Source organism: Oreochromis niloticus, linkage group LG14 (genome assembly GCF_001858045.2).
Source record: "Oreochromis niloticus isolate F11D_XX linkage group LG14, O_niloticus_UMD_NMBU, whole genome shotgun sequence".
In the NCBI taxonomy this organism is placed as follows: domain Eukaryota; kingdom Metazoa; phylum Chordata; class Actinopteri; order Cichliformes; family Cichlidae; genus Oreochromis; species Oreochromis niloticus.
The window spans coordinates 15,034,352-15,057,956 of NC_031979.2; the positions used below are offsets into that span (position 1 = coordinate 15,034,352).

General features: G+C 40.1%; 2 protein-coding genes across 5 annotated transcripts in view; both read right to left on the bottom strand.

The window, feature by feature from the left end:
• The window catches only part of vaspb (vasodilator stimulated phosphoprotein b), a 32,449-nt gene extending 21,271 nt beyond the window's left edge, over positions 1 to 11,178 (bottom strand). For 2 of the 4 annotated variants that reach the window (XM_005474580.4, XM_005474581.4), the window contains exon 1: positions 10,634 to 11,178. In XM_005474580.4, coding sequence (XP_005474637.1) covers positions 10,634 to 10,638 — 5 coding nt within the window. In that variant the 5' untranslated portion in view covers positions 10,639 to 11,178. The remainder of the gene's footprint in view (positions 1 to 10,633) is intronic. The other 2 variants (XM_005474579.4, XR_002064573.2) reach the window with 2 other exon arrangements.
• Positions 11,179 to 21,252: 10,074 nt separating this feature from the next.
• On the bottom strand, positions 21,253 to 23,605 carry snrpd2 (small nuclear ribonucleoprotein D2 polypeptide). Its single transcript, XM_003441603.5, has 3 exons — positions 23,458 to 23,605; positions 22,405 to 22,584; positions 21,253 to 21,699 (listed from the first exon to the last, which is right to left on the bottom strand). Coding segments are annotated over exons 1-3 (357 nt in total). The 5' UTR covers positions 23,460 to 23,605; the 3' UTR covers positions 21,253 to 21,524.

Consider the following 23,605-nt stretch of genomic DNA (forward strand, 5'->3'; position numbering starts at 1 on the left):
TCCTCTTTACCTGACCCTCCTACCATGCTCCTCAGTCATTCCTTCAACTGTTTCAGTAGGTATAAAATATGCCTGCCAATGCCACTTGGTGGTATCCTTGCAGAAATATCACTTGCTATACATGTACATGATTTGGGTATATATTAAATAGTCTTGTCTAGACACTAAGTAGGGAACCACATTTCTGTCTCTGCATCCATCCCTGGAACACATTCCCTTCTAATTCATCAGGCATCTCCTCCAGGAGTTCATAATTCCACTATATGAAAAGCTCATTTCCCTCCCCAAACAACTACAGCCAACAATCTTTTTTTAATGATGTTCATCTTTGAGTTATTCTTGCCTTCAGGAATAAATGCCTTTCTCCGTGGCGTACAGACTGCAAACGAGACGCAAGATTGCCCGAGTAGCTCACAGAACACTTGACCAGATATGAACCAACAATAATATTCATTCAACTTTGTGCTGCATTTTTTTTTAAACCTTTTTTTGGACAGCTTTGGGGCGGTGAGTCACACACAACCCACACACACAAAAAAATATATATGAGAAACAGGTGTCGCATACAAATTAGTAACCCTCAGGTGGCTTTGCTGTACCTTAGATGAGTAAACAGTGAATCATCACTTCTTTTTTATTTTTTGCCCACTATAAAACATCACATTGAAACCAGACAGAGGATGACATTAAGTCACTAAATAAAGTCTGCATTTAACCAACCCACTTCCTCCTTCTTCCTTGTGGCCTTTTTGAGAACACAAAATGCGTTTCACAAATGACGGTTCCATAAATGACGGTTCCATAAATGATATTGTAAAAGCAAGCAGCTATTTAAATGCTTGCAGCAGAAGAGCACCACTTACAGCCAGCATGTGCGCTAAATCTCATAAGATTAGAATGTGGTAGGATGGCTACGTGTACAGTATATATACGGTGAGAAGTCATTACTAACTGAAGAGTGAAAGTTTCCCTTTCGCACCAGAGCACCTGAATGCTTTACAACGGGTAACGGTGGGAAAGTCATGGCCCAGATGGGCACACAGCTGCAGACAGAAGTGAGAAGAGGAACTGTTGATGGTGAAGGAGCACCGTGGGGAAACCCATCATGTGCCGGCACGTGAATGCTCCTTCTGCATCAAAGATTCTGAAACTGGGCAACTTGTATCGTTTCTTTAAAGTCACTCAATTACAAACAGTCCAGTTTTACTAAAACGGGGATTTAAAACACTATTACTCTCATATTCAATTCCTTTGGTTTTGGACTCTAGACTAACTTTGCATGATTCCCAGGTCAAAATAATCCTTGTATCTCTTATGTTTTAAGCCAACTTAGTTCTGATTGGCCACATCTTGCAAACAAAATGTAACGCTGTACAGATGTGCCTGAGATGTCCAAATTAAGGACATTTGCTTGTGTTATTATCATATATTGAGGAAGCACTAGAAGACACACACACACACACACACACAAAAACTCTTTCAAGCAATCTCAAGTCTGAGCTTTTGGCTTACACACAACGACTTGACCCCCGATGCTGACTCGGACACGGCAAGCCCACACAAAAGCCCATTGATGCTCAGCCTTATCCATTTGAGCATACACTGACCTCACGTCACTCGTGGCCCATATATACGGCTGCCAGCGATGTTCAGCTGGACACACATGACTCTGAAGCAAACCTCTGAGTTAATGTGGTACATCCTGTGAGAAGTGCTTAGGGACTCTCCCAGACCTAAGAGATAAGCTTTCAAACTGCAGAGTCCAATTTCTGCCGTGAGATAGACACAGCTGCGTCATAAATGTTAATATGTAGCTCGATGTTCACCGTTCGAGTAAACTTCCCTCCGGTGCAGCTTCTTCAGCTTATCGGGTGGACGAGGAACACAAACGAAAACGAGAGGGCATTTCTGATGATTAGAGTGATGATCTTTGGGTTTGTAAGAAACGGGAAGGAATTTTGGCTGATGAACAACGATTATTTGACATGTTTGTAAAAGGGAGAGTAAAGCAGAACAAACTTAATATAGCAATACACTTTTAAAGGAAGGAATCGGCTACATTTCGAAGTCCTGCCATTACCATCAGTCTCCTTTAAAAAGATTAAAAGACTCTGCCCATTTGTTTAGGATAATGCTTTTATAGGGAAGAATTAAAGCAATCTCTGCTAGCCTTATCCTGCTACTGCTCTTCTTGCTTCACTGTTTTTTTACCCTTTTACGTCTGGTTCTTCACACACAAGTCCTAGCAAGTTGCTGAAGGTAGAGACAGACACACACATACAGGCTCGCTCCAGGCTACTGCTTTCCGCCTCCATGAATCAGCAACACAGAAACATCTAGAATCAAACTATTCTTAAACCCTTCTTCTCAGTATCTTCGTCTGAATGGAGTCAAACGCCTAAGCATTCTTTGCCTGTTGACTCATCTTTTGCTGAGCATCCACTCTCGGGCGCTGTGGAAAAACTTCTTTGGCCAAAAACGTTCACTTTGTTGTCCAATGACGTCAGGAGTGGATATGAATCCCCGCTGATTCAGAGGTGGCGCGGCCTGCACGTGTGGTGTGTTCGTGTGCGCTGTGGGGGACAGGACTGGCACACTTTTAATGCCCATATTTGGAACCATCTCACCTCTGTCCTCCTCTCTGAGCTCAATTCCTTTTACAGGTTGGAGCATATCCTCCTCGACTCAGGCCAAGAAGGAGGCACGGCTCGCTCTCTGAAGGAGAACAATCCCCTGCCGATCCAAACTCTTTACTCAGCCGCCCTGACTTGTAATGCTCCTTTCCTCTGAAATTAAGAGGAGATGTCTCTTTTTGTCAACTTTGGGCAAAAAGGAAGGAGGCAACACCTAAGTCACACTTCCTGCTTCTCAATGGCATTGCGTCCATAGCTTTTGACCTTATGTTACTTGCCAGAAATGCTTACTTGGATTATCCTCACTTTGGACATGCCAAGCTTTTTTTTTTTTGTTTTCTCCTCAGTTGTTCACACCTCTTTGCCTCTGCACTGTTACCACAAAACAAACAAAAAACAGAATGTTTATTGCCCTGAACACCAGGCAATAAACATTTTTAACACATGACCCTTTAACTAAAGAAAGTCTTTTTAGACACGCAAAGCTCAAACTTTTACAATTCAGGACTCAAAACACTGAAGAAATACAGAAAGGGAAATACTTAGTTTCACAGTGCAACCAGAACAGCAAGCACAACAAAAAAATACAAACTGTCTCATTAGATTAGATTATGCACATCATGGTCCATGTGCAAAAAGACGTTCAGTCCTCAACAGAAAAAGTGAAACATGAGTTGACTTTAAGTAAACCTTCTCTGTTGCAAAGCTTCAGACAAACCCAGGTCAAACTCTCCAGTGTTAATGTATAAATGGTGCTTACTAATTATATAACCCAGCGCTTAACAGATGACAGATGCATGTAACTGGGTCTCCTCTGAGGCCGTTCTTTCCAATACAACTGTCAATCGCCATCATTCCTGATAAGTGAACTTACGATCTGAGGACCTCTAAGATGGGAATGTTAAAAATGGCTGACAACATAAAGCTGTTTTATACCAAGTGTTGTCCATTATGGTCCATTAAGCTGTGGACCCTCTGATGAACCCACTGCATCTTTATGCCCATTAGCACTGCTGACCATACAATATACCACTGCAGCTTTTCTGCCCAAAGTGATCTATGGTTTCACTCCAGTGTTAGCGGCAGGCTCTCCATCAGCTCGTATGATGTCACTCGACTGGGCCGCTGCAGAGGAGACCGGAGGCTGTGTCGAGTCTTTAGCTTCATTCAGTCACTGTGCAGCAGCTACTGTGCACATACTGTGTTACAGCACGCGTTACAGTTTAGAGTTTCTTCTTTGGAAATATTTCATTTGTGACGAATTAAAAGCAGGGCAGTGAAATCAGCTGGACTGCAGTTGTTGTTCTGCTCTGTAGTTTAGAGAAGTGGTCAATGAACAAGTCCTCCAACCGGCTGTGGTCAGAGTGATCCTCCATACCAAGGTCTAATTTCCACTTTGAGTTCCTAAAACAAGGAATTTTTCAATTTGTATTTTCTTTTCCTGAAAATTAACTAAAGGGAATAATCCTAACAATTGTTTCCTGTCATGGAAAATTACGTGAACAGATTTAGGAAACAGAATGAAAGTATCAAAGCAGTAGAGGTATATACTGATGAAAGCTCAAATCTGCAGTTAGAAATGGCACAGACCCAAATGCACAAGAAGTTTGTCATCACAATTCTGACCTCATTCTTGACACAGTTAAGCTAAGGATATTATTTACATACATGTGAAATCTAATCCTGCTGCCCTGGAAAAGAAACATCTCCCCAGGGTCATAACGGCTCAAAATGCTTTAAGAGACGTCTTATCTTAAACAAGGTCGTAGATGGAGACGCAACACCTCAGTGTTTACAGTGTCCGGCCTATGGAGAAGTAACGAGAGAAGAAAAACGCTGCGGGGGGGGGCAAACAGCATTTTCTGATCACTGCCTAACTGATGAATGACAGTTGCAGGTCTATATTGGTTATAGCGAAACACCGTAACACTTACAAAACACCGATACAGGCTGACACAATGCCTAATGTTTACTTGGTCTAAAAAAAATTCCTACTTCCTGTTTACCTTAAACAAAGCAATAGCTTTATCAGTAAGACCTGAGTGACTTGGCCAAAAACCATGCCACTGTTATTAATGAGAGTATTTCTCTCCATACTGGGTTGAACGGTCAGGTGAATGTCAAAGCCACAAGAAAAAAAAAAAATCTGAGCATTTTTATTCAAAAAGACTGATAAAAAAATTAAATTAAAAGATTTATCCACTTTCTTCTACAAGAATGCTATGTTTACATTTATTTACCTCCAGACTACCCAGCACTGAGGCAGTAATACAGATTTCTTCAAAGACGAACTTACACTTAGTAGTGGCAACTGATAACTCATTTACCTCATCATCGTTATATAAACAGGCACAATAATGTCGCAAAACACACACGCAATCACCCATTTCCTTCTTCTAGTTGCGCATACGCTTCTCAACAGTTGGCGTGTGCAGCTAACACACACAGCTCAAATTATCATCACAAAGCACACAACATTAGGACAAATTTGAGATTTTCCTCATTGTTAACATTTTCCCGTGTTGACCGCTGACTTTGTGTCACACACATTTCTGCGTTCCTCAACGTGAAATTACTGTTTATCTCAAAACAAGTCCTGTGGCTTTGAATACAAGCGCTTTCATTCTCAAGTCTTTTTTTTTTTTTTTTTTTTTTTTAAACAAGTCAGTGAACCTCATCAACTAAAGTTAAAGCATAACCTCAAGGTATTACTCATTGTAGTACCAGTGCTGTGTAGAAGCAGGAGATACAGGCAAAAGCAAAGACAGATGCATCTCGATTGTGGCTAAACAGAAGAAAGAGGCTGTGCAAAACAAGCTGTTTATGCTTAATAAACCAACTTATTGGTGAAATTTTATCACAGGGATCACAGAGTTATTCAATTTCCCTCCAGGTGAATGGTTGCCTAATATTAACAATCAGTAACACAGCCCCTAATCATGTGACCAACCACTAAACTCTGAGTAAACCAACAAATCCACATAAAACCTTAACAAATCACACAGATAACATCCAGATACACGACACAAACGACACCGACTAATGAGATATGCTTGTATAACTGGTTATCAACCTATCCCACATTCCTAGATGTATATGTATATTTTTGTATCCATCAAAAGTTGATACACAGCTCAGCCTCGTTAGGGTTTCTGTTTGCTGTCCCTTTAGTGTCAGGTTTAGAAGTATGAACTCATGTTTCATGACACAAAGCTCGCTGAAAAACTATTTCATAAGGGTGAAAAATCACCAGCAATGGTTAACTTACAGATAAGTGATCATAGAGTTTAAAAATTAAAAAAAATAAAATAACCTAGAGGCACAATTATAGACAAGCAATATGAACTACTACCAAGGAAATTGGATCTGTCACCAAGTATACAATAGAGGATTTTGTGTGTTGGGCAACTCTTGCAGCAAAGTGCCTAATCCAAGAGGCTGGTCGGCATAATGGCCTATTTATGAGTACGAGAGGTGGCAGGAGGGGTAAATTGGTTCAGGATGGGGGTGAGCGGTGATTGGGTGTTTTGGGAAACAAAATGTGACTAGACGGGGCCGTTTTAATAATGGAGGGAGCTCAGCGACGAAGCACACCGTCACCCCGACCGTACGGCAACACATCGAGAAGCCTTTCAACGCGCAGATCAACGCACGAGCCTTTATGACGTGTGAAATAAAGACATTATTCTTAATTTATTACAGATAACCATTCCCACAAGCACACCCCAATTACTTCTGGGGCGGAGGGTTGAGTGAGGATACATGGAGGTCTACGGGTGGAAAAAACTCATTTCGTTTATGTTCACATTAAGAAAGTGTAATCAGGTTGGTGTTTTTTTTGGAGGGAGGAAGTATTTGGGCACAGTTTGCAAAGAAAGCAAATCGCAATTTTCCTGTCAGCTAACAAAAATAAATAAATAAATAAATAAAAATGCAGACTGATCCTTTACCTCACACTTATAATTGTGCGTTTGTGTGCAGCAAAGACTCCACATGGGTTAAAAGTAAACTGCCACTGTTATAAGCCTTGAAAAGAAAAATCTGACTGTGCAAAGGAATTAGGAGAACAAGTGAAGACATGAAAAGAGAAAAAAAAGAAAAAACTATTCAGCATCCTTACATGAATATTACACAACGCCATGGCAATAACGTCGCAACCCCAGAGTTTCATCATGATATCCTTACATGGCCGTACGCAATCGTGTTGCTAAAAGCCTAAATAACAGCCACTGGCCTCCTCTTAGTACACGAGGGTCAAGAGGTTGAACATTTAATTGTGGCAGATAATACAACAGCAAAACTACATAAATCACGGTTAGAGCTGCATTCCTTCCAAGTAAGTGCCAAAACAAGGAAAAGAAAATTTCTCAAGACACAGAAGAAGGGCTGGCGGAGGGAGGCCAGTTCACTGCTTTTAAGGCTGATCAATAATAAGCTTGTGCAAGAGCACAGAGACACATTGAGCTTGGCATCACTTTCGTGCATGCACCGTTTCTAAAAAGGGCACAGGAAACCCATTAGACTGTAAACATTGTGTTAAGCAGACACATTACACCTGTCTGCGTTTGTGATCGCTCCTTGTGTGTTACTTCTTGAGCCTGAGGCAGCTACACTGCCAGTCTCACATGGGACAAAGTTTTTGTAGCTAGATTCAGTCAGTGAGTCACAGCGAGAGACGGGAGTCACCTCTCCGATAATAACGTGAATCATCATGCAGATAGATGCACTTTCTGAGTAACCTAAGACAGTTTCAAGTGCGGGCAATCAGTACAGCAATTGTTCACTGTGTGCAGATACAAAAAAACAAAACAAAAAAAACATAAGGAAACATTGAATATAGTGACTTAAAACTTGAAGAAATTTGCGTTCACACCGACAGATCAACCCTGAAAGTGAGTTCAGTGGAGCTCAGAGAAGGAAAAGGCCCATTTCCACTGATGTAAAAATTAAAAACCAGTGCAACCAGTCACACAGTTTCCACCGGAAACACATAACTATGTGTTTGTAACATCTACATCAAGGATTTGTCTTCTTGGAAAGGTTCTTGCCAATCAAAACAGGCAACTTGTATCATGTGGAGTGACATCAGCAGCCCTTCATTTAATCTAAAAAGCACAACATAGTAGCCACTGTGCAAAATGTGCCACACAGCAAAACGCCTGGCGTTGTCTTCACTAAAACCTCTGTAACTTTGCTCAGTTTCATTTCAGCAGTATCAGTCTTTGCACTGATAATATCCATATGTTGGTTCATGGATTTCTGGAGTTAATTGTCTACTGTTTTCAAAGGGGTTATATGCTATAAAATACAACAAAAAAAATTAAGCAAGGAAAAGAATCTAATTTATTTATGTTCCATCCTCATTTACTTTGACAAAGTAGCATCATCTATAATATTTACACCTCAGATAAAAGCCTCACAAGTGTTAGCTTTATTTTACGTCTCACTTTGAGAAAGGAACCTCAGTAAAACCCTCAGGGTTTAAGAGGTCAGGACATTTTATTTAAAGACCAATTGCTGCTTCACATTGTTCCTGCACACGAACGCCAGTGTCAAACAAAACAGGCGGCTTGCATGCTAAAAAAGCAATGTCAAAGCTACCAGTAAACATCTACAGCCATACAACACCGTATTGTTTTGTTTGTGCTGTAGAAGTGGCGTCATGAAATCGTGCTTTGACTGCAACATGTCCACCGTGACAAGTTTACAACTGAATCTCAACTGGAGTGCAGACACTAGGCAAACGTAAAGCTCAGGGGCCCGAATCGGCCCACTAAAGACTCAAATCCGGCCCACTGGAAAGCTTTAGAAATGTGAAGGAGTGCGCACGTTTAGAACTTAACTGTTTTCATAGGTTTTACAGCTTTTCCTATTTATTAAAGACTGTCCACACCCATTACCATTCATACTACAGCAAAGTAATTACCTAAGCGATAAGCAAACAAATACCAGGAAAGTTCCTATTATTGAGAGTCCTCAGTAAATAAGCAAAATGCATTATATTTGATCCTTACAGCAGAGTCTGTGCATTATAACCGTTTTTATATTTCACACATTTATCATGTAGTTTCACTGGTCCAGCCCATATAAGATCAAAATGGGCTGTATGTGGCCCACAATGACTTCAACATTCCTGGTCTAACGGCCCTAATGCTTCATGAGAAGAACAGCAGGGCGTTTCTACGGGTTGCAAATTTAAAGGCAGGCCCAAGTTGGGATGCTTTACTTAACCAACTGGGTCAGTTCCTGAACTTTTGACCAACGGGGTGCACTTCTGTGTCAACATTTACATTCCACAGGGATAAGTGACAATGAACATGAGTGGGGCTGCATACCAGCCTTTATCTATTATACAAGGTGACGCGAACTGTTTGGGCCACAATGGAGGGCTAGCCAAAGCATGATCTGTTTAGAGTTAGACAACTGCATTCATTAAGCCGCATGCAACCTTCCAACTTCTCTGATGGGCAAGACACAACCTGCACATGGGCAAAAAAATGCTCTTTGCGAACACACTCTGTGTGTGTATGTGTGTTTTTAACTGCGTCTTTGCTGACCTGGTTTTCGGATAGGGAAGTACTTTTTTTTAAGTGTGGCTGGGGTTATTGATAATAAAGCAGCGTGATTATCTTATCATATGAGGGGTAATATTATATTACACATTAGAAAGTAGCAAGGTAGGTATATAAAGGAGACACACCAATGCTGGTTGATTTGCAAGTTCTAGTTTGTAATGCTTTGTTGGCCGAATGTCATTACATCGAGTAAGTAAACACAGTAATCTTTGCCTATTGTTGCTGTTACCTTAAATAATGGCCTTATTAGAAGGGTATGTTTTATGCATAACCTGTGGCAGGATCTCAGGCAGCTCGGTCACCTCCCGTTCCTGCTGTAATCAAAGTCAGCATGCAGAAATATGTGCACAACAAATACAAAACCCGGACCAACCCATGTGCCTGAGCTGAGAGATATTGTTACAGAAAGGGCAGCGCAATAGGTTTGAGATAAAAAAAAAAAAGAAAAGAAAAACTAGTCACTCAGGTTATCAGCCTGCACCACCACACATATTTAACTCTAAACTCCTTGGCTTAAGTGCCAAAGGTGTTCGTTGACATAAGGGCTCCAGAACCGTTTAAAATGTGAAAGAGTTGGAGAGGGGAGGGGGGGGTATATTAAGAAAAAAAAAAAGTGAGCCCAGAGAAGCTTCAGCCAGGCAGGAGTGGTGGCTTCAAAGCGTGTAATTGGCAACTGCACAGGCTGTAACAGGACGGAGGAATTTGTGGACATGAGCTTTCCATTTTGTTCCTGCTGCAAATATCCCTTCAACTGCCAGAGGGGGAAAGTGTCCACCAAGAATTGGTGTAATGCATGTCTGTGGGCTGCATGACATGAAATAAACAACAGCAAGGTGACCAGGGTAGTTATTGTGCAGCTGGAAGAGCAAAAACACACCTTGCTGTGGGTGTCTGCGAGCAATCCCTTTTCATGCTCTAAATATTAAGCTGATCTCTGATCTTTGGTTACACTGTGGAGGTTTTATTGCTCTGGGGATTTTAATTACACAAACGACACTGCCAGGGGAAATCTTACGGTAGCTAAACAAATGGTCACTAATGAGTGTCTCGAAAAGCTGATACAAAAAGTATCTTCTTGTCATCTGACCTGCTAAGTTAACCCTCAGCCAGTATTTCTTGAAAGCTCTTGAAAGCACTTGAACAGGTGGGACCGGACTCTCAGCATTAAGGCAATTCTGCTACACAGTATCATGTGTGGTTGAAAGAGCACCAAAACAACTAAACGCAAGAGTTGCTTCTGAATGAGAAATAGAAGTGAATGCGTTGGGAACACCTGCTGTAGCGATTAAGCGAGCAGACAAGCACCGTGGAGCAGGCTCTACCACGTCAGAATAAAGGTCGTCTACTTGTAAAAGTATTAGCCGAAACACAAAATGTAGCCTGGAAACACAATGAAGATGAAGAGATTTGAGCCGCTTTACCCACCTCATTGTTCGGCCAGAGTGGAGATCCTCTCCTCGCAGGCAACTTTGGCTGACTTCAGAGGTGAAGCCCGGCTTGAAGAGTCAAACCAGCGGAATAAAAATAATATATATATATACACTTTTTAAAAACCTAGGAAAAAACAGGGGAAGAAAACCGCATCGACACCCGCGAAAGGGGTAGCCACAAGCGGGATAAAAGAAGCACACCTCGACGATTTCCTGGTTGTGTGTGTTGAGCGGGAGGGGAGGAGGAGGCGAAGGAGACGAAGGAGGGGGGATACAGTAGTGAAGCGGGCTTGTCAACTCCAATCACTATCCCACAGTGGTTTCTACCATTTAAAGAGGTGAAACGAGAACCGGCGCGACTATGCTAAAAACTGAACTTCTCCTCTCACACTTTCAGCTGCTTTAGCGCTCTGCTTCTGGACACCGAAGCCGTACGCAGGCGCCAGGCTTTTCTCGTTCCCTCGGTCTCTCGGTAGGACTGTGTAAATTCATTGGAGTGTGGCCCAACCCGCCGGCTTCAAAGTAGGCTGCAATCCCATGGTGCGTTCAAATCCGCTCCGTAAAATTCACCTTTAGGAGGATGGGTGGCTTTTTCCTGGCTTTTAATGCGTGTGCTTGTTTCTGCCACCTAAAAAAACAACTCAAAATTTTTTTAAAAAGATTTTGAGCTATTGTATCAAAAGTTGGGGTTATTTTCTTCACAAGTTTTGACTTATTTGTGAGCAACTTGAAATTTTGAAATTCAAAATTGTGACTCGAAAGTTCAAGTTATTATCTCAAATTTGGGGTTTTTTTGCTCAACATTTCACAATACATGTTTGAAAAATTCAAATGACTGACAAAATGTTTCAAAAATTCAAGTTATTATGTCTACTTCTAAATATCTTTAAATTTTGAGTTATCTCAAAATTTTGACTTACTTCTGAGTAACTTGACTTGTTGAAAAGCCTAACTCGTATTTTCTACTTATTCATTCTAATTTTCTATATAAATAAGTAAAAATTGTAACTTTCATCTCAAAATTTGCGGTTATCAACAAATCTTTTCAAGTTACATATGTGAAAATTTGAAATTACTGACTATATATCTCCGATTTTGAGTTATTTACTCACTCAAAAGATAGAGATTGAAATGTAAAAAAAATATTATAAGAAAAGTAACAAATATATAAAGTCAGAAAGTGTTCAAAAATACATGTTCAAGGTGGAACTGTTTGACAAGCATTGTTTTACACAAGCTTTACCTCAGTGAGCAGTGTCAGCATGCTAGTCTTTACTGCTGTTTAACAACTACTACTTTTTGCTACTCTATGTTTTTCTGACAATATTTTTTCTGCTTAAGTAAAATTATTTGCAGCGTTTACCTGTTTAGCATTCTTTCATAATGACACCAAACATTTCCTTTAACATGATGGGCTTCACTGTGTCTTTTAGCACACCTGCAACTTACACCACAAAAAGGGTAAGGGTGAGTATGTTTACATAAGAACTTGAGGAACGACTGCATGCAAGTAGTTCTTGCTCTTCTTGTTGTCTTGTATGCCCGGAAAGCCATAAAGACATAAAAATTACTCAGGAATGAAAAATCTAAAGAAAACAAGAGCTACTTGAGCCCACTCCCTTTAGCTCGTGAAGTCCATACTCAAAGATTTGATCTTATTTGGTGTTAAGTAATTATAAATACTTTTTCATAAATGGCAGTTTATGCCCATGCAGGAACCATCACAGCACCATAGCTGAACTAAATAGGCAGGTATACATTATACAGTGCGTTTTTCTCTATTTGAATACTCACATGTTTCTTACTACAAAAACGTATTTCTTTTTTATGTTTAAGCACCTTTAACCTGACATTCACACTTCGACAGATGCATTCGTATTAGATTACTGGACAGAGCCCCAGCTGGGTCTTGCAGAAATTACTGGATGTAATTTTATTTTCCAATACCACATAAAGGCAGCATCATGTCCAAGCCCTCCACCTCACCCTATTGGCTGTCTGGCTTCAGAGTTCAAATAGCTACTGTGGCTTTGGGGTCTCTCTGTGGTATTTCATATGTAATTCTTTTGGAATTTAAAAAAGTAATCAAAGCTAAAAAAAATATTCCAAGCTGAATCACTAAACCTTTTAAAAGCTCTTACGTTATGTTGGCAAATCATAGAATGAATGGAAAAAATGTCTCTGATGGCTCACGTGGCCCAGTTTTCAGCACTTAGATATTACACAGCGTTAAAGCACTTCTTCTACTTCCTGATGGGAACAGAAGTGGAAGAGAGGATGTGAACGGAATGCATTACGCCAGCATGGTATGTATAAACATCCAGAAAGTCAATATGCCTTTAGTCTCACTATGCACACACACACACACACACACTCAGGCATACCAGCTGACTGCTCTGAGCAACTTTGGTATGATTTCTTTCTTAGCCACGTGCCCTCTGTTAACCGTGCTCTCTGAAGCTCAAACAGCGCCCTGCGTCTTGTGGAATTTTACAAATATTAACAGTTCCCGTGCGAGTTCCTGCTTCAACATGTGTGAAAGTGTTTGTGTGATTTGTGGTTTCTCAGACTCAAAAAGCTGCTTGTGTTCCCAGAAAGCAGCCCATAAAGAATCAGAAGCAGTCACGCTGTAATTCTAGGGTTTCTCCTTTGCTCCTCCTCTTTACCACAGCTTTATTTCCACAGCTTGACGTCAGTCGGTCAACATAGCCCACAGATGGCAGTCTGACAGAAAACCTCCTGGACAGCAGCAAAGACGCCGCCCCAAGGCTTGGAGCAAAGGGGCAACAATAGGTGTTCAGAGCTGGAGAAAGCTTAAGAAGAAAAGGGTCACAGGCTACTGAAAAAACACAGCAGAAGACAAAAGAGGGTGTGCATGGTGAACCTGGCTGTATTTCACTTATCTTACTGTCTCTGGGTTTGGAGTGAGGCTATTATGTAAACAGACTGCACTTCTACTACATCTTACATCAGAGATCCAGGACTTGGTAAAGCATACAGTCCCGAGGCAGCGTCTGAAAGCCTCAGCCTCCCCACTTGGTTGAATAGAAGACAAACAAAGAGAATTACACAACTGAACTTCGAGCAAGGAAACAAAGTGGTAGCCTGGATCTTGAGGTTGGCAACAGTTATCCTAACAGGGATTGAGATTAACAGTACGGACCATAGGGGATGACCCACTGTTTGAATGGATTATAAAGAAAATTCAGTGGTACAGAGAGTAAGTGTTGCTGTTGAAGTGTCTTAAAATCTCCTTCCATCGCTCTCTGACAGGGAATGTGACTGGAGGAGGGTGAAATCTGCAAATGGGAGTGAGACACAAGTGTTCACTAAGAGGTCTGGGCTGGAGGCCAGCTAAGCAAAGGGCAGCAGAAGGATTTTAAAGAGAGTCCAAATGGCATGTCCTGAAATGTAGGCCCTGTACTCCTCACAGGGCAAAGTGGGAGGCATTATACAATGGTAATGAATGCCAGACTACAATCTTTAAAGCGAAGGACACAAAATGAAACAGTTCTTAATTTGGAACTTGTTTTGCAATCTTAAAAACAGAGCATTGTGCAACATGTAATTAAAGTTCAAGAGGACCGTGACAAGAATTACTGAAGATCAAAATGAAAGAGTCAAAACAAAAAGGATTTCTGGCTTGTCGTATCATTGTGTTATTTGTACCACACATGAACGTGTCAGTCTTGAGGGTACAGTGTAAGTGAAAGGGAACTTAAGACCATCCAAACAAGGCCTCTGTGTATTATCTCTGCGACCCACTAGATGGCAATACGAGCCTAACAAATAGCATGCAGGTAAAGCTGTGGGCCTATCTGTATTAACCATCTCGCAGTCAGTGTGCTGGAAAAACTAGACTGTCAACGTGGGGCCCCTGGTTTTTTTCATATTGTGCAATCAGTGTGAAGCTTTTAATGCAGTCAAATAAACAGTTAAATAAACAACAATAACATCTATTACAGGGCTGGCATGGAGAGACAGACCTCTCACATTCATACCTCTAGGCAATATAAAGTCACCAGCTAATCTAACATGTCTTTAGCCTGTGGAAGGAAGCTGAAGAACCTACAGGGAGGCCCAGCCGGCCAGTTTGGTGGATTCAAACCCATCTGTGAGGTGACAGGGATAGTCACCACTGTGCACCCTGGAAGAAATACCATATTGACATTGTCTATCCTTCAAATTGTGAGTTATTTGAAATAATCATGAATCTGTATCGGCCTGCCGTGCCTGCCTAACTGAAATAATACATGGAAACAGGTAAGAGCAGTGAGTATTAACCCGAATGGTGACACTGAAAGTCCAGGAAAGATTTCTGTAAAGTCCTCCGAACTGTAATTTTCAGCAAAAGTGAACGTTCCTGCAATGTCAAGAAATCTTTCCCACATGACCATCAGGTAACGCCACCTAAAGGAGTGCAGAGAACATCCTGAACATTTGCTTGTTTATTGGGTTATACTGCCACATCGTCACATTTCTGAAGCGGAAAAATACACAAAGCTAATTTAATTCAAAACACTTTGACCAAAACAAACAAACCGATTAGTTTCCACATTGTAGGAACTTCAGAAAAATGAAGAACGTACAATTCAAGCTAGCTATTACACCACGAGTTGTGTGAAGATATTTGGCATTGACAGGAGATCAGAGTAGTTTGAATTCACAAGCAAAACTTGTAGAGGAAATGTTAGATTGTTGGGGTTTTAAAGTTTCACACTATAGGTAAAACTTAATTAAACATTTAATGTGATATAAAGTAAAATTAGTGTGTTTAAATATATATGCATGTATTTAATAACAATTATTTAAAAAAAATAATACTTAGAGCTACAAATAGCTGGACCGCAGGGAACATAAGGATGAATGTCTCATTAAAATGAAAATAGTACTTTCATTATAAAACATGATCAGAATGTAAACATGTTGCTGTAGAATTCACAGCAACTTTCTGGCAGCTGGGTGCCAGTAATTTACCGTAAAAGTGTTTACAGTAATTTGACTGTAAACATTTTTTTGTAACTGCATTTACAGTAAAGTTGCTGTAAGTGGATTTGATAGCAATTTGCTGTAATTTTATTTACAGAAAAGCTACTGTAAATGAAGGTAACTGCAAAGTTACTGTAAATTTAATGCACAATACTTTTCTGTAATTAAACTTACAGTAGACTAAATGTTTTATAAATAAACTTGCAGCACCTACTGTGAATTAAATTTACAGTAACTTTGCTGGCAACTGTACGCCAGGAAGTTACTGTAGTTTATTTTACTGTGTTTATATTCGCAGTATTTTTAGTGTATTTTCATTTATAGTATTGTGTTTAACAATACTATATATATTTCATTTATAGCAGTCTTACTGATGTCCACTGTTGCAGGGTTAACATATCTATACCACTTTACTCAGGTACAGTAGAGCGTGTTTGTAAACAGGTCCGGATCTACATGCAGCAGAGAGATACACCTGATCCCCGCTGTTTTGGCTGCCGCTCTATGTGTCCCAGCACTTACTGTCATTCCTCACTTAAGAGATGAGTGAAGGCAGTGTTTATGTATTTACGGAGCTGATACTCTCCTTCTCATTCCCTCCCTATCCCTCTCCACCTGGCCTGGCGGCTCTGACACCCGGATCGTGGCTCTGCTTGAAAACAAACTGCGGCGGCGGCTCCGGTTACCGGAGCCCGATCGATGCGCTGCAGGGTGTCGCGTTCCTCGGATGGTTGCCTATCGATGCATGGCCGATCGCTATCATAATCACACTTCCCCCCTCTTATCACTTACCTACTGAATAAAACATCTGCCTTCCTGCTCACGGATCGCTCACCCTCCCCAAAATCTGGAGGGAAAGAGACTTCTTGAAGTGTCTTTGACACGAGTGTAAGTAACCCGAGACAAATGCACAATGATACCCGACAAATCAGGTCCCTAAAGTTGTCTTTATCCCAGGCATCTCCAAATAGACCCTCCGGCTATGTGACAGGGCTTTGTCCCACGATGCTGCAGCTGAGTTTCATTGTTGAGAGATGCTATTTGATCCTAAACAAGCTTTAGATTTACACTTTGTGATAGGTCGCCTGTGTTTGTCACTGTAAATAAAAGGGAGACTCTGAACTTGGTTTTCTATAATCTACAGACTACCTTCAGGTTCCGGGGGTGACACTAAGGCGCCCAGGCAGGTGCTTACTTCTCATTTACAGCCAAATAAGCGCAAACCGGCACCGAAATACTTTTAAGCTTAACCGACAGCATGAAATGAAGTGAAATTAAATTAGAGTCTGTGTCTGAACGCAAAACTGGTCAATAAAGGTTTTAATAAAAAATGATGTCTGCCTTAGACTTTGACCTTTTCAACCTCACTACGTTGAAGCAAGAGCGACGAACGTGACTGAAGTGTTTTGTGTGGGTCAGGAGCGCCTCCAGAATTTTTTCATAGGGGTGGCCATATAGGGGCCACTAAAAATACTGCGGGAGCACACCAAAAACAGAATTTTCAGTTTTATTATGCTGTTGTCAGATATAGGTTACTTGGAAAATATGGCAAAAATTAGGGAAAGAAAAGAATTATATGTCTAGGTAATTTCTTGCTCATAAAGTTGTTATCACAGAAAATGGGCACATATGAAAACCAAATAAGATTTTGAAATCTATAATAATCAATTTTAAATACCAATAATGTTTCAACTCATTGTAGGGTGTCTGGGATAAGATAAGATAACATAACATGAGATAAGATAACCTTTATTAGTCCCACATGTGGGAAATTTGTTTTGTTACAGCAGACAGTGGACAGTGCAAAGTTACAGTAGCAAAAATGGTGGCGCCCCTGGCGTGCTTTTGCTGCACTTTTATATTTGCTGATTTTTTTGCCTTTCTTTATTTAAATGGAAGTGCACTTGAATGCTCAGGGCCACCGTGCAGCTCACTAGTTCACCTTTAGAGAATTTTTATACCAGCTTTAAAGACAGCATTAGTCCTGGCCATCAGCAAAACATTATTTTAGAATGGTGTTCATACCTGGAATACAACAGCAGGCAAATATGTTGTCACCACGTGTTTTATATGTTCACCTGAGAACACAAGACAGAGCAAGACACTTCCTCTTTTTCTACTTTATGTTTAAATTAAAAAAATTTTACTTTATGAGTGTCACTAACCCAGGGAAGGCTCAGGTACATGTCTTACAATGTGCAACACCACTGGATGAGATCATGGATAGGACCAGGAACACTTACTTACACTTACTGAAGTACAAGTTTAATGTAACTGTACTACTTTTCCCTTTTACTCCATTATATTTTGGATGAAAATATAATACCATGTACCTCTTATTTTAAAGCTTTATTCACTAATTATTTTGCAGATAAGTGAAATGACTTTAGATCAAGCTGACCAGCAATATGCAAGTTATTAAAATCAACAGCTGGAACATTATATAATCAAAGGCAGGTTTGAACTACTTAAGGTTTTTAACTTTTAAGTAAGGAAATAGTCTAAATACTTTTTTCCCCACTGTCCAAAACATTTACCTTTAAAGATCGAGATAAAATCCTGGAAACACCCTTGGTAAGGGAGGTAAATGTATATATAAAGTCTCAGTTTTTAGAGTTAAGGGTTTTTTCTTTTTTATAGCAAAAGGGACAATCTCTCACTGTGCCTAAAAAAACAACAACAACGATCACAGACTGAGTCTAAGGAGACCGAGTGGTGATCTGCTCCTATCCAGGGCCCGCTGCCTCAGTGGGAGCGCCCCTGCAACAAAGCTGCATTCTGTTTGATGCTGAAACTGACCCCTCACCTTTGCATGAAAGTCATAAAGGAAATAATATCTAAAGGAAATGAGTGGAACAGAATAAACAGAGTTCAAAATAGTTCAAAAGAATGCTGTATTCTGCGATTGTGGCTTTTCAACTGTTTATAATATTAATTTCACTGATTATTGTTGTTAGCTTCTGTTGGTATTTAAAAAAAGTACATACAATACAATTAATTCTCAGTGTAGAGGAACAGATTGTATGTGTGCTCGTAGTCCTTAGTTCAAGGCTCTTGTAAGTTGTCTCTAGTTCTAGTATCATGTCTGAAATTAACACTTACATCTGAAGAACTGACCTAAGAAATGTTACTTACATTTAGAAAGGAGCTGCCGTTAAGTGTTATGATTCGCATTCTTTGGATTGATCAATGGGGATGCTTAAAAAGTGCCCAATGCTCAATATATTGTCTAATTGATTATAATCTTGCAATGCTAAGTTGTCAGGGAAGGTAATCACACCACCTTAATTTGAAGGTGAAACTGGACTCCTGTACTGGACTGCCCGGGTAACACCGGAAAGCTCATATTTCATAACTGTTTGTCATCTTCTTGCTCAGGACTCCTGGTCAAATTCAGTCAAATTTCATTTTAATGTAAAGAGGCAGCTCTTTGGATCGCCCTACAAAGGTGATCAGATTGCTTTGTGCAAAAGGGCAAAACTGATTGTTCTTGCCGTGACCCTATTTGTCGTGACATTACTAGCGCCAGGCTAAAATTAGAGCTGAAATATTGGTTTCAACGGTTTTGTCAAGCATATACATTTTAACTCCTTGTATATTTGACAAACAGCATAATTAAACTGGTGGAAGTGATGCATATAGCACAGAGCCATGGATTTAGTCTGTATGAATGAGGTCTTTCACTCAGATTCTCAGCTTAAACAGAAGGGTCACTGTTCTGGGTTGCTGCTGTAACTGTCGTAGTAATCTTTTATTATGTTTATAAAAATGGATATAATGCTTCCAGTTTCACCCTGTTAACCATTAGATTTGGCCCACAAAAAAATAAATGAGGGTGAATGAAAATGAGCTGATTTATTTATTTTCATGCTTAAAATCTTTTTTTTGTGGATTTAAATATGGGTAAGCTAACAACAAGGGAAAAATAGAAAATCCCTGCCACTTGCATTATCTGTCATGTTTGATGCGTGGATTACCGACTCTCACATCAAACTGATTTCTAAGTGAAAGTGTCCCTATCATATACATGTTTTGGATGGTTTACTACTTGATCTACAACGTGGGTAAATCTGAACTACAGAAAAAAGGAGCAGATCTTTTGGGGGCCTCCTGGTTGCCGCGGGGCCCTGAACAGCTGCTGTGTGCCCTTGGGCTGACTATGAAACAACTCGTCTATTTTCCGGCCTCCGCAACATGATCTCAAACTTGGATTTGCCAGAAGCATTAGTGCAATAGCTATCAGAGCAGTCACAGAAGTTCACTACATTTCACATAAAGTGCTAAGCCCGACTCTCCCGTTGACTCACCCAGCAGGCTTCACCTGAGAGCTGTAAATCAGTGACGACTTGTTGCCCTCACACAGATACTCCACAGGTGCTGGGCTGATAGGCGCAGTGTTAACAGTGAGAGTGCAAAGTGACATAAATTATAAAACAGAGGTCAAGATGTTAGGATGACAGCAGAAAATTCAGGATAGTTCTGTAAACATATTTAGCAATTTTTTCATGAGGTTCCATCAGATAAAACAAGAGGAATGATTCAGAAATCAGAGGCATGCAATTCTCAACGACCCCCCCCACCCTTCGCAGAATACTATAAAATACACAAACAAGCATTTCATCTATGTAACCACTGAATATGAGAGCACCACAGAGCAGAGGTTAGATGCCAACTGGTAGGGAGAAGTAAGGCGACACTAGCTGTCGAGCTATTAAGACAATTAACAAAGTGGTCAGGAGGGGCCGAGCGGCAGAGATGGAACGGCTCGAAATGGAGAGAGATGAGGGTGTGAAGTGACAGTCAGCACATCTGGTCTCATCAATAATGCAGCGGGCCTTTAAACGGCAGTTTGTCGCTTATTGAGCGCTGCTGACTGAAATCAAGCCCGACACCTTAGATGCTGTCAGGGGAGAGTGAAAGGGTGACAGTGGAAGGAGGAGGATGAGGAGGAGAAGGGGAGGGGGAGGCTGGCAAGGAGAAATAACTTTTCAATGACTGCACTGAATGAGCGCTACAAAATACCACCAAGTACAACCTCATGAGTGTATGTGCTCGTCGATTAGTGAAGTTGAACTTTATAGAAACATCCGTCCAAACTGATACGTAAAAAAGACTTTCAGGGACTTCAAGTGGGCGACAAAGATTAAAGTCACCTTTTTGTGTCAGAACAAATCTAAAATACAGATAAAAATCCTCCTGTTTGTTTCTGTGTTCTGGCCGTGAATAATAAGCAAAGTTCTTTTTCTTTTTTGGCGAGACGTTATGGTGTCACTGTAAATGTTATGGTTATTCAAGTTTATCACATCATCATTTTAATTACTGGTAAAGTTAAAGACCAAGTCAGATGTTTGTGTGAAACCGTGCAGGGATTATTAAATTAATTCTTTAGTTGGAGCCAAAATGTTTTTTGTGTTCAGGGATGTTGATTTTTAGCCCAAGTGAACATAAATAGATGTACCAAATGTGATGAAGCTGAAATACTGAATTCTTGAGAATGGGATAAACAGACAATCTGAAAACATAAAACCAGTTTTTGTCAGAGAAATTAATAATATAAAGACTAGTCTACATTTGTGTAATGTAAACTACATACACTCTAAAAGCTGTAAAAATATCTGCACAATGTTTTCATCTCTTCATCACTTTTATTATGAAAATGAAAAAGACAGAAAAGCTCCGCAGACAAAGAAAAAAATTGGTCACTTTCATGCCTAACATTTTAAATGACAGTCAAAATGGGAGAAACATCTTTTTGATGACACGTTTTCTGTCTTAATAGTGAATTCAGTGATCCAACATCAAAATCAAAACAAATAAGGTTACGGCAACTACAATCAATTGCCTTGAGGAAGTGTAAGAAAAAAAAAAGAAAAGAATAGGTGAGCGGTTCAGAGAGTTCATTTTCCTGTGATCAGAGGATTTCTCAGCACCACGATGACAGAATCCCCCCTGAGGAACATTTTAGAAATGTAGCGGTCCTTATTTACGGGCTTCGACTTCTTCTTTCCCTTCCCGCTCTTCGGAACTTCTGTCCACATCTCCTTCACGTTCTCCAAGACCATGTTGCAATGCCTGAAATGCCGGTGAGGATGTAATGTTAGCAAGTTAGAGAAAATAAATGCATACATAAATAAAATACCTGTGATTTTACTCAGGTACTCATACATATGCATTTACATGTACATGTTCTGTGATTTTTTTTTTTTTTTTTAAATCTTCTGCAGTATCAGAAGAAATGATAAATAAATATTATACCTAAAATGGAAAAAACAAAACAAAAACTACTTTTCAGCTGCTACCTCATTCACAATGGGTTACTCCGGTGGGTAGTTCTGTATGTTTCAATTTCTATAACAGATCTTTCTGATGGAACGTCAATAGGAGTTGGCGGATCTTTCACTCATTAGGTGAGTAAACCAGCTCATTAAAATGATTGTATGTGCCTGAGGACAATGTTCCAGCAACATTATACAACAATTACAAACTAAATGTGTTTGGTTACTTTTACCTTTAAGACAGGGCAATATTTCATAATAAATTAAAGGTGCTAAATGTGACTCCAATGGAGAAAAATAAGAAACGAGTGAATACTAAAAAGGGACCAAAGTGACACGATAACATGTTATCACCAGTGGCTAGCAATAATAATGAAATAAAGGCTTAAATCTAACAAAACAGACAAAAGAAACAAGATATAAAACACACTGATATAAACAAGTAAGTCTCACATTATACCCTCAAGAGTGTTAAATACTAAATAAATGTCCAATTCGGTACCTGTCAAAAGCCTTGACTCTTCCGAGCAGCTTCTTATTGTTGCGACAGTTTATAAGGACCTGCGTGTTGTTCTTCACTGACTGCGTGAGGACTGAGAGGGGGCCGGTGTTGAACTCCTCCTCCTCTCGCTTCTGAAGCTCTTCAGGGGTCATCTCTGACTTGGGCTTTGTTAAGAGGCTCCTGCAAATGAAACAATGAGACAACATCATAACAGTATCCTAATAAGTGAGTGTGACAATAACAGTGGCATATATTTGAAATAGTAAAGTAGTACTATTGGAGGTTTTTTGTTATTAAGATAACACAAGACTTTATTGATCCCACAGCAGGGAAATCTGTGCGTTGCCACAGCTCAGGTACAGATAGACTAATTATACATTTTGATATTTTTTTTTATTATTAGGAAATTTTGCTGGAATTTATTCATTATTTGTTGTGTGACTACTTACTGAAAAAAAGTTAAGTGGAAAACTTAAACTGTACACGGTACACAAAGTAAAATGTCTCGCTACACCTGTAAAATTGGTATTGAGCACAGATGCATTTATCAGACAGCACACACACAACACACTGAAGCTTAAACCTAGCCATTTAAAAGCTTCAGTGGGTCATATTTTGGGACATGTTTGGGGACTTTTATGCTTTAAACTATTTAAAAAAATAATAATTTTTACGTCACTAGACTGCTACAGGTCGCAATTAGTTACCAGCATGAAAACGCACGCTCACACACTTTGTTTCTTGTTAGCATTTAGCAAACTAGCATTTACGCTATAGTCTGATTTCGGAATCAGTATTTTTAAACTGTACAACAAGGAAGACCAGATGTACGAACTACTTTTGATGTAACTACAACAAATCTGTAACACAGCTAGTTATGAAAAGGGAGAGCTCCGAAAGCGTCTACAAAGAATCAAGCACATCAAGCTAACCGGCCCGGGTAGCAGAAAGGCTAACAATGTTAGCCTTTTAAATGCTCGCTGTTAGCGGATTTCAGTGTCTGAAAGAATAACCAGTCTCTCACAACAATAGCTGATCATCACAGACACTTACATGATTTCTTTAGGTCGTTTTCAGCTCACTCTGTAACAATTCGGTCGTTTTCAGCTCGCTCTGCAACGATTCCGTATGGCTCGCGTGGATCAAACTACTTCCGGGTCTATTGGAAGGCGCTTCAAAAACGCCGCTACAACTACCGGGT